Source organism: Carcharodon carcharias, chromosome X (assembly GCF_017639515.1).
Source record: "Carcharodon carcharias isolate sCarCar2 chromosome X, sCarCar2.pri, whole genome shotgun sequence".
Classification (NCBI taxonomy): domain Eukaryota; kingdom Metazoa; phylum Chordata; class Chondrichthyes; order Lamniformes; family Lamnidae; genus Carcharodon; species Carcharodon carcharias.
The window spans coordinates 18,941,478-18,953,636 of NC_054507.1; the positions used below are offsets into that span (position 1 = coordinate 18,941,478).

General features: G+C 44.6%; 1 protein-coding gene across 1 annotated transcript; it reads right to left on the reverse strand.

The window, feature by feature from the left end:
- Positions 1-5,750: 5,750 nt before the first annotated feature.
- Positions 5,751-11,505, reverse strand: LOC121273224 (keratin, type II cytoskeletal 8-like). Its single transcript, XM_041180240.1, has 9 exons — positions 11,071-11,505; positions 10,713-10,921; positions 9,998-10,058; positions 9,804-9,899; positions 9,523-9,687; positions 9,296-9,421; positions 8,669-8,889; positions 7,940-7,989; positions 5,751-6,101 (listed from the first exon to the last, which is right to left on the reverse strand). Exons 1-9 carry the CDS (start codon positions 11,437-11,439, stop codon positions 5,956-5,958), a joined length of 1,443 nt encoding a protein of 480 aa, XP_041036174.1. The 5' UTR covers positions 11,440-11,505; the 3' UTR covers positions 5,751-5,955.
- Between the last annotated feature and the right edge of the window lie 654 nt (positions 11,506-12,159).

Sequence of the window (12,159 nt, forward strand, 5' to 3'; positions counted from 1 at the left end):
TACAGCTTGCTAACCTGTAAATGACCTATTTATACCTACTCTCTGCTTCCTGTTAACTAACCAATCCTCTATCCATGCTAGTATGTTACCACCTACACCATCAGCTCTTACTTTGTGTGGTAACCTTTGACATAGCACCGTATCAAATGCCCTTTGGAAATTCCTATGCACCACATCTACAGTTTCCCCTTTATACATGTTGTAGGAGTATAAAGAGCAAGAGTTCAGTGAGGAGAGCGGGGTATGAAAAGTAAGACTTCAGTGAGGAGAGTGGTGCTGTAAAGAGTGAGACTTCAGCAAGGAGAGTGAGGCTGTAAAAAGAAAGGCTTCATTGAGAAGTCACTTACACAGATGGAGTGGGGAGAAGCAGCAGCAGAGAGGTGGACCTGCTTGTTACCTTTGGAGGAATACAGCTTCAGCTTCCAGCAAACACTGAGTTTGAGGGAAAAAGTATTCAAACAGTGACCTCAGAGGAAAGCCACAAGTTTATTTGTTAGTGAGCAACTGCTGTGAGGGACTGTCTGTATAGAGCTGGAATTTAGAAAATGAAACTTTTAAATATGCCTAAAATACCCACCTCATAATTAGTTTAGAGACACTAGCAGAAGGGAAGTGGTGAGTCCATTATCTCTTTAATTCTGAACTGATAGCGTTTATTAGATTATGAAGATTTAAATTAGTACAGTAAGTGGGGTGAGAGGATGCATGAATTTCATCCAAATTTAATTAAGCAAATAATTAATTAGTTACTTAATTAAGATACAATAAGGATGGCACCGCATGTGATGTGCAGCGACTGCAGGATGTGGGTGCCCCTGAATGCCAGCATGATCCAGGACAAACACACGTTTGCAGTAACTGTGAGCAGCTTGAAGAGGTTTGGCTCAGAGTCACTGAACTGGAGGCTGAACTGCAGACACTGCAACAGAGCAGGGAGGGGGATATGTTACCTTGACACTTTGTTTCTGGAAGTGGCCATGACCCTTATGATAGGCTCTTGTGTTTTGCTCTGTGACAGGAGGCTGTGACTGCAAGTGAGGCAGGTAAGGGGATCAGGACAGTAGAAGTGGAAGAGCCTCAGCACTTGAAATTGTCCAACAGGTTCAAGGTGCTTCCAACCTGTATGGACATGTGTGGGAATGCAGGGTGGGCGAGGAAACTGACCATAGAAACATGGTACAGGGAGCCATTCAAACGGGAGGAGCTAACAGCAATGCGGTTTAGTAGGGGACAGTTTATTTAGGGGGATAGACACAATTCCCTCCAGCTGAGAGCGAGAGTCCAGAAGGCTCTGTTGTCTGTCCGGTGCCAGGGTTCAGGACAACTGCTCTGGGCTGGAGGGGAACTTGCAGTGGCAGGAAGAGGATCCAGTGGTCATGGACCATGTAGGTACCAATGACAAAAGTAGGACTAGGAAGGAGATTCTGCCTAGAGGATATGAGCAGCGAAGGGCTAAATTAAAATGTAGGGTCTCACAGGAAATAATGAGAATAGGCTATCTTAGATCTAGTATTGTGCAATGAGCAAGGGCTAATTGTTAATCTCGTTGTAAAGGAGCCTTCAGGGAAGGGTAACCATAATATGCCTTTCATTCCAAAACTAGGGCCTTTGATCTAAACAAAGGAAACGACGATGGAATGAGGGGCAAGTTGGCTGAGGTAGCCTGGGGAACTACATTAAAAGCTATGATGGTAGACAGACAATGACTAGCATTTAAAGAATTAATATATGGTTTGCAACAAATTTACATTCCTTTATGGCACAAAAAACCAGCAGGAAAAGTGATCCAACCATGGCTAACAAGAGAAGTTAAGGATTCTATGAGATCAAGGGAAGAGGCTTATAAAGTTGCCCAAAAAATAGTAAGCCTGAGGGTTAGTAGCATTTTAAAATTCAGCAAAGGAGAACCAAGAAATTGATAAGAAAAGGAAAATAAAATATGAAAGTAAGCGAGTAACATAACATGGAGTGTAAAAGCATCTATAGATGTGTAACAAGGAAAAGGTGAGTAAAGACAAATGTGGGCCCATTTCAGGCAGAGTTTAGAGAATTTATAATGGGGAATAAGGAAATGGCAGAGAAACTAAATAGTTACTTTGTGTCTGTCTTCAAGAGGAAGATACAGAAAGGCTCCCTGAAACGTTGGGGAGCCAAGGGACCAATGAGATTGAGGAGCCATAAGAAATTAATATTAGTAAAAAAGAATACCTGGAGAAATTATTGGGGCAGTCAGTTGATAAAAGCTCTGGACCTGATCATCTGCATCCCTCCACACCTGGAGCACTGTGTGTCGGTTTGGACTCCTTACCTAAGGAAAGATATACTGGCCATCAAGGGAGTGTAACAAATGTTCATTAGATTATTCCCTGGGATAACAGGATTGTCCTCTGAGGAGAGGTTGAGGACACTGGGCCTGTAATCTCTACAGTTCAGAAGAATGAGAGGTGAGCTCAGTGAAGGAATTAGGATTTAGAACATCAAGTATTCAACAAACATTTATCTCTCTATTCTACATGTATCTCTGGTTTGAATGGTGCTTGCCTTTGCTGATAAATGTAGGATACATATAGGGCTGGAATTGTGTTTGTCTCATGAAAACCCAACCTGCATACTTTTGCGACTTCCTAAATGTACACATTGAAGGTACAAAATTCTTACACAGGTCAACAGGGTGGACGCAGGAACGATATTTCCCCTGGTTGGGGGGGTCTGGAACCAGGCCACACAGTCTCAGAATATGAGGTAGGCCATTTAAGACCGAGATGTGAAGGAATTTCTTCACTCAGAGGGTGGTGAATCTTTGTAACTCCCTGCCCCAGAGAGCTGTGGAGGCTCAGTCATTGAGTATGTTCAAGACACAGGTGGATAGATTTCGAGATACCAATGACATCAAGGGATACAGGGAAAATACAGGAAAATGATGTTGAGGTAAAAGATCAGCCACGATCAAGTTAAATGACGGAGCAGGTTTGAAAGAAACAAATGACCTCCTCCACCTTCTATATTCCTCTGTTTTTCCTACGTTCCAATTCATGTTCCTTCCCCAAGGAACTAAAATACAATTTTCTAAGTGCCCTGCTATAACCTCCTTAATAATAAATTCTGACTTTTTCCTCATAACAGATGTCTGACTAACTGGCCTGTAGTGTCCTGCTTTCCTCCTTACTTGAACAGAGGAGTTGTACTTGCTATTTTCCAATCTGATGGAAACTTTCCAGAATCAAGGGAAAATCACAACCAATACATCAACTATCTCAGCAGCCAATTCTTTGAATAATCTCGGATGAAGTCCATCAGGTGCTGGAGACTTGTCAGAGTTCAGTTCAGATCATTCTTTCAGTAGCCTTAACCTGTTGCGTACAATTGTTTTACTTTCCTGTCGCTTTATAACATTTATTTTTTCACAGGATCTGGACATCGCTGGCAAGGCCAGTAGTTGTTGGCCACCCTTAACTGCCCTGCCACACCATTTCAGACGGCAGTTAAGACTCAATCGCATTTCTGTTGTTCCAAAATCACATGTCATCCAGACAAGGCAAGGATGGTAGATTTCCCTCCCTAAACAGCATTAGTGAACAAGATGGGATTTTACAGCAATCAATAATACCTGTCACAGTCAACATGACTGAGCTTAGCTTTATATTTGAGATTTTTTTAATTGAATTTAAATTCCACCAGCTGTCATGGTGGGATTTGAACACATGGCCCCAAAGCGTGCACCTGGGCTTCTGAATCACTAGCCCAAAGATGTTACCACTACACCAACATCTCCCCATAGGGTGAGGTGGTAGAGGTCCGTGATCAGCTGCCTTGACAATGGTAGCCTCCTGAAGCACTGCTCCTTGGACAGCTGAAGGAAGCTGAGTCTCTGTCTGTACACAGTGGGAGCTGGGCAAGGCCTGCTGCGTGCCTGCCCCTCTGGTGCTGCATTTTCCAGCAGCCTTCCTGCAATTCCTCCTACAGGATGCCATTGCTGCTGGTGCTCTTTTTCCTTCTCCTCCTCCTCCTCCTCTCCACTCCAATCAAGTGCAGCATCCATAGACAGATTCTTGTTAGTTTTCAAGGAATGTCAAAAACACAGTCCAGCTTAAACAGTGATCACTGAATCATAGCCTAGAATGTGAAGTGAAAGAACACACTTGTGGGTGTTGCAGCTTTGTACAGATTGGGTCCCCTTTAGTTTCAATGCACTGATCAGTTAGCACCCAATCGTGACAGCGCTCGACCTTTCTGACCTGTGTAATACCAGTAAGATTGCATTGGGGTGCTAAATGCATCTTTGAACTATGAATTATGTATGTTTATGAGTCTCCTACCTCTTGTCAATTACTAAAAGCTAAAAGTGGGCATGTGGAAATAATGATTGGAAAAGTGAATATAATGTTGGCCTCTCTCACAAGAGTGCTGAAATACAAAGGGATACAAGTTATATTACCTGCGGTAAGACAAAATTTAGAATATTGTCACAGAAAGAGCTGGAAAAACTCCGCAGGGCTGGCATCAACTGTGGAGAGAGAAACAGAGTTAACATTTCGACACCAATATGACTCTGAATTCTGTTTCTCTCTCCACAGATGCTGCCAGAGCTGCTGAGTTTTTACAGCACTTTGTTTTTATTTCAGATCTCCAGCATCCACAGTATTTTGCTTTTCATTTAGAACATTGTGTTGGGTTTTAGGGATTGAACCTCATGAAGGATATATTGGCCTTGGAGAGGGTGCAGAGTCTCCAAAGGAAACAACAGTATGACCTGCATGAAAAAAGGATGTTGATTGGTTGACAAGTAGACTCCTTTTGTTCCCTTTCAAATTTGGTATGTTGCGATTCTGTCCTGATGAGTGCAAGATGGAAAGCTTTGACTGCATGTCTCTTTTTACAGCAATACTCAAATTATTATATTGTTCTTATTACATCAGAGGGATATTTGTCTTTTCACAGAAGCATTCCTTCTGGATCCCAAGTTTTACTGTAGGTTAACCTAAACAGCTGTACAGGTGAGGAATGGATCACTTTCTATTTTGATTGCAAATTCAATGTTGAACAAGCCCAATTGAGTTTGGGAAGCACAATGTGGTCCAGACAAGAGCTCCTCTTCTTGGGTCCAGAAATATGCCTTAGTTCCGAAGGCATTATTACATCAGTATGGTATTTTTCCATTCCCCACGCGAGCTATCCTGTGACCTCTCGGAATGAGGCTGCACTACAAATTAGGGACCACATCGTACTGTAGTCCCACACTAACTGGGAACGTGTTAGAGACTGCACAAAATCAATTTCTGTACAACACTTACACTCAATAGATGGTGGATACTTTCCCTAATCACTCTGGTCTATATTTCAACACATAGCCCAGGACAAGTGTTCTAACCCAACATATCTCCCGCTATCACATAGCTATGAGGTGGCCTGCCTTTATGATATACAAACTCCATTGTGGAAATTCCAATATAACCTATGTCCAGTGCTTGTATTCTCAGCTGATAGAAAAAGTGATATGATTGCTGGAGGAGAATTATTTGAATTATTTGAATTGTTGCTAATCTTTGCTGTATCCATATCATGCACTGATTGGTTTCAATGATGGTGTGCTGTGTTCCTTATGTGAAATACACAAACTAGTCTTTCTATGTTTCACAACATTGCTCCAACTTAATGTTATAAAAATTGAAAGATCTTAAATTTCAAAAGAACGGATGAAACTTCTTTCTTCCACTAACTTCATATTGTGCTGAAATAAAAAGCAGTCCGGATTTATTGATTAGAAGTTTATTCATATAACAGAAATGTCATAAAAGGCAGATCCCCGATACAAAACAATGGACAGAGTTGAGCACCGAAAACTTTGGGATATTTCCCATTTTAAAAGATCCAGGAAATAAGAGGATATAGAGCGCTGACAATCAAATCAGAGGGCTGGTAAAAGACTCCGCTGGCATTAGTTTATCCCTCGATGATTCAATATGAAGAAAGATATCCACCACCACGGCTTTGCTCCATTGATTTCACAATCACTGTTTGGCTACTTCTGCCACTACCAGAGCCTCCTAAACCGAGAGAACTTTCTAATCCGCTACTCAAGTCACGGAACTGCTGAAAATTACCTGTAAAAGAGGAAAAACAAAACACCGTCTTATACTCTGGGTCTCACACTTTCTTTTCTTTATTCTTTCATGGGATGTGGGCATCACTGCCCATCCCTAACTGCCCTTGAACTGAGTGGCTTGCTTGGCCATTGCTGAAGGCATTTAAGAGTCAACCACATTGCTGTGGGTCTGGAGTGACATAGTAAGGATGGCCGATTTTGGTCCTTAAAGTACATTAGTAATTCAAAGAACAAGTACAACAAGAAGAGTAATTTGCATTTAGATAGCACATTTAACACAGTAAAATATCCCAAGGTGCTTTCCAGGACCTTTATCAAACAAATATTTGACACCAAGCCACATATGAGGATGGTGATGAAAAGCTCGCTCAAACATGTAGCTCTTAAAGGAAGAGGCAGAGAGGTAGAGAGGAGGAGTGGTTCAGGGAGGGAATTCCTAAACTTTGAGTCTTGGTTACTGAAAGTTTGGCTGCCCCTGGTGGGATGATGTAAATCAGGGATGTGGAAGAGGCCAGTACTGCAGGAGCACAGAGATCTCAGGGTATTGTAGAGCTGGAAGAAGTTACAGAGATGGAAAGGGATGATGCCCTGGAGGAACTTGAGCACAAGGATGAGAATTATCAGTTCAAGGCATTGCCTGATTCGGAGCAAGTGTAGATCGATGAGCACAAAGGGTGAACAGGACTTGGAGCATGTTAGGCTATGGGTAGCAGAACTTTGAATGAGCTGGAGTTTAAGGAGGATGGGGTTTGGGATGCTGGCCATGAGAACATTGGAATAGTTGAGTCCAGAAGTGACAAAGTCATGAGTGTGGTTTTCAGCATTCAGTGAGCTGAGGCAGTCATGGAGAATGATGATATTATGTAGATGGAAGTGGGTGGTGTTGGTGTTGGAGTGGCTATGGGTTCAGAAGCAGAGCTCAGGGTCCAGTCCGACACCAAGGTTGCGAATATCTGGTTCAGCCTCAGGCAGTGGCCATGGAGGAGGTGCATTTCTTGAATAGCGAACATAGCTTGTGGCTGCGATCAAAGGTAATGGCTTTGGTCATCACCATGTTAAGTCACAGGACCAACCAGTGGACAAAGCAAAAGAGGTACTGGAGGGACACTGCTGTGGTCAAACATGTCTTTGGCTGCAGATAGATAGAAAAGGATGAGAGATATATGTTACTGTGGTTACAGTCACATTGGATGTCTTTTGTGACTTAGATAAGGACTGTTTCTGTGCTTTTAGAATGGCAGAAAGCTGATTAAAGACGATCGAACATAGAGTTGCAGAATAGATGGACACTGCTTTGGGAGGCAACAACACATTCAAGGACTTTAAGAGAAAAGCAAGGTTGGAGATGGGACAGTAGTTTGCCAGAACAAAGGGTGAAATGATGGATTTACGTGGTGGGGGGTGATAGTGGCTCATTTGAACTGGAGGGGGACAGTACTAAAGGAGAAGGAATCATTAAATATTATCAGCCAGCATGGGGGTCAGTAGGGCAAGTAGCGTAGTCAGCAGTAATAGAAGTATTTACATTGAACACCTATTGATCTCATTGTTAAACACAGAGACATTATTTACACTTATGTATGACTAAAGTGAGATCTGAAATATGGAAATACAAAGCCATTCTATCAGCCTCTGGGAACTGAACAAAGAGAGGTTAAGGTTTGGGAAGCACTGTATAGAACCTTCTTCAGAACACACACACTGGGAGTTGAAATAACAACCTGTCTATTTGCTTCTCAACAAATGAAAATTACAGAATTTCACATTTTTGTTTTGGATTTCTAGCTCTTGCTCCCGGAATTCTTACTTCAAACTAGGAATTAGGAATTCTCTTACCTTGGCTCTGTACTTGCTGGATGTTAAGGGTTTTTACCCCACTTATCATCCTGTTGATAATCGAAACACAATCACGTTACAGCAGGTATTTGCAGCATATTTACAGTCAGATTTCTCTTGAGTTGACCAATTTTCTCCCTCTCCCAGGAATACCGGCATCTGCTGGGGTTCAGTGTTGAATGGGCACGGTCACCCTCCAGACCCTCGCCCAAAGTGCCCACTCTTCATGTATGGCCACAGGCAGCAAATGCCAACAGGCCATTTGGTCATGGGGCAGGGAGATCCAGAACTTCAAGCAGAACACACTGTATAGCCATCAGGAACAGGCTCCAGGGCTGCTTTTACCCCCCCATTGCTTGAGACCCACAGCCCAACTGAACACCCCAACCACTGATCTGGTTCAGCTTCTGCTCGGTATAGCTCAGTTCCACAATGCCCACACCCAGTGAGCCATCAGGAGAGCTTTACTGGTTTATCTCTATGAAAGAAAGAATGAGTCACAGGCCAGGGATTAATTCTGAGAGTGAGTGTGATGTTTGTGTCTCCTTAGATACCAAGCCGCTTTTAAACCAAAGTTCTTGTAGAATACCCTGGCACTCTGAGTTCCCGCACTTTATTCCATTAACAGATAACAATAAAGCACAAGTACAGATTGTAATCTGCCACTAGAGAAAATGATGCACTGTGCTCAGTGTGATGGCTGGAGTTTGTAACTGCCCCATATCCTACCTTTCCTCCTCTCCCTCCAGCAGAGACTTGTAGGTGGAAATTTCAACATCCAGATATAACTTGACTTGCAGCAGCGCCTCATATTCCTGGACTTGTTTCATCAGCTGTTGTTGTGCATTGGCCAGGGCAGTTTTCAGGTCTTCAATCCTATCCTTCGCACCTCTGAGTGACAGCTCGCCGCGTTCCTCGGCTTCTTTGATTAAAGCCTCCAGTTTGAGACGCTAAGTAACACAAATATTCACATGGTCAGTTCCATCGACACTTTGTGCATCAGAACAGCGCTCAAAACGAGTCCTCGGGAAAGGAAGGGGGTCAAGGGAAGATCTGTTTGCTGGTAGCATCATGACAATGAATTGGGAACAGCAGTGTCGTGTGCACTGCAGGCTGGCAAGGGATTCACATTGGAATGTTTCCTTACCATTATCGAAAAGTTACCATCAGTGAGAGAGCAAGACTGGCAGAAATAGGCAAGATTGCACTGATCCCGCCACCACGTCTTGTCCAATTGTTGTTTTGGATGGGGTAGGACGGCGGAAGAGAATGAGACACACCCAGAAAGACAAAGCGCCATTCACAACAATTATTCACTTGTTCCCATTATCATGTTGCTTTCACTTCTTTGCCTACCTCGTTTCTCAGGCTCTCAATATCATTATTCAGTGCACGGATACGCTGATTCATCTGCTTAACCTCATCCTTGGTCATACGGAGCTCATCCCCATATTGTCCAGACGACATGCTCAGTTCCTGCATCTACAACGAAACATTGACACGGAGTTAGCAAATGATTTCACACTTCAGCATCGACTGCAGATCTATCAATCCATGTGGGACATGAGGATTGGGATCTTAACCTTAGTCTGTTTCCAAATCTCCGCTTCTTTACGGCTCTGATTGGCCATGTTTTCATACTGAATTTTGGCTTCAGCAATGAGTTGTTCGATGTCCAGTTTGGGTCCACTGTCCAGTTGCACGCTGACAGATGTGTTCTGAATCTGTGCCTGCAGCTCACGGATTTCCTAAAGATCGGCGGGAGAAAAGATTGAAAAGTGATTGGAAGCGTTCGAGCTGCATTGGATTACACTGGATTAGATTAAACAGCAGAGGACAATTGTGGGCCATGTCACATTGTTACCTCTTCAAAGATTGATCGGAGGAAGTCGATTTCATCGGTGAGGCTTTCCAGTTTAGCTTCCAGCTCTACTTTGCTCATGTAGGAGTCATCCACGTCCTAAAGAGGAGAAGGACAAAGTACTTTGAAAAACTCTCTCAAGAGAGCCGTTTGCTTTCGGCCTGCAGACAGATATATATATATAAGAGTCAGCTCACCTTCTTGACCAGGACAAACTCATTCTCCATTTCCGTGCGCTTGTTAATTTCATCTTCGTATCTGGAATGAAGCAGATTATTTTACTGAGAATCCTGTGGAAATCAATCCTACTGCCCAGTTGACATTACATTGTCTATTTATCAAGTATCTATCCAGATAATCACCTTTCCCTGCAGCCCGAGTTTACCAAACCCACTAACTGCCCACCCCACCCCATTACCCCAATTCACTCATCCCTCTCCCTGACCTTCACAGCTCTGGGAGGCTCCTCCACCTTTACAACAGATTCGTTCAGCAAACAGCTCCTCCAGACCCAGATACTTGCTCCGTCCTGTGGTCCGCAGCCCAGATGCCCACACTCGGACACTTCCCTGTCCCGGAAAAGTGACTCTACAGGGACCGGGGCGCTGACTGATGTTTCCATCTCCACAACGCAGTGCGACTGATGCCAAATGCGGCAACCAGCTGGATCCCAGTGGGAAAACAGCGGACTCAGCTGCCACTAATGTGACGGGGACGAGTACAGCCATTTCCCCTCACTCCTGCAGTTTAGTCTACATGACCATCCTGAGGGTTATTTCTCCAGGTGCCATTTTGCCAGCTCCTGCTCAATTTGTCAAAGTGGTCCTAATGTCAACCTGGGACTTTGTCTCGTTCAGACACGACAAGGGATAGGAACCAAAACTTGCCCAAATTCAGCAGCAGCGCACTTACTTGCCCTTGAAGTCTTCAACCAGACCTTGCATTTGGACAAGATCGGCCTCGAACCTGAGTTTCTCCTGCCCCAGTGTTTCCAGTTGTCTTTTCAGGTTGTCGATGTAAGTCTGGAACATGCTGTCGATGTTGGATTTGTATTCTCCTTGTTCTTTCAGGAGATTCAGTTTGACCTCCAGTTTCTTATTGATCTGTTCCAGGTAACGAACCTGCCGGTGTAAAATGAAGACACAGTTACGTTGGAACTGAATCGGCTGCAAAGTGAGAACACACATTTCTGGAGACACACCAAGTCATTGAGAAAAGGCACAGAACACTGGCTTCCAAACACGGCCGCCTGGATAGCTCTGAACTTTACCTGGTCAATGAATTTGACAAACTGGTTGTTGAGCCCCTTGATCTGTCTGCTCTCCTCCAAGCGGACACTCTGCAGGCTGGTGTCATTTTGAGGGAGAGGGCTGCTGAGGTCAATGTTAGTGGATTTCTGGATCAGCGCCCCCGAGAAGCCGCTGCTAAACCCCGAACTCCCCCCATAACCTGAGCTCCTGTGGAGCGGTGCCGCTATTCTCCGTGATTGACTTAGGATCAAACTCTGTGCTCTCCCCTGTATGGGGAAGGCAGTCCCGCTGCTGCCCACAATCCGTGCGGAGGATAATCTGCCTCCTATTCCGCCCAATCCTCTGACGCTGCCGCTTGAGGACCTGTAGGAGAAACTCGAACGAGACATGTTGAGGTTGTTTGAGAGAACCCGGAGTCCGAAACTGAACGGCTGCTGGGACTGAGGGCGCTCCCAGCTGCTTTTATGGGCTGTGTGGATCGAGGCTCGGTCAGGGTGTCAGATAACAGCAATGGGAATGGAGAAACCGAGAGAGGGGAGGAGCCGGTCACCGCCCTTTGCCACGGGTTCCAACCTGTCCCTTTGCGGTGCAGCAACACCTGGTTCCTGCAGTTCCAGCCGCTGGCCAACCTGGAGTCAGCAACAATGAGTGGCTTTGGGTAGCAGCTCCGTCCCCAACTTGTAGATCATCAGCTGGATGTGGGGCTGGGAGACTCCAAGAGCCTTGAAACGGTCCCTGTGAAGGAGCTGTTTGAGAGGCCAGCAACTGCAGTGGATATGATGAATGTAAATGGAGAGAGCAGCTCATAGTATTAGAGTCTATCAGTGAGGATCATTCTGTGCTTTCCAGTATTGGGGGTAAGGTTGGGGTGCCTCTACCTGCTCCTTTTACAAGTGGCACACCTGCTTTGGAGACCTGACCAGCTTTTAAGCCGAAGACATTTGAAGAATTCAGTGCAGAACAACACAGGGGAGACTGTGTGAGAGAGGTGAGAGTGTACAGCTCCCTTCAACACTGTGATCATCCAATCCCATATTATCGGTGGCCCCTTGGACACTGCCCAGGTTATCCACCCCATCACTGACTGAATTCTTTACAGGCTACCTCTT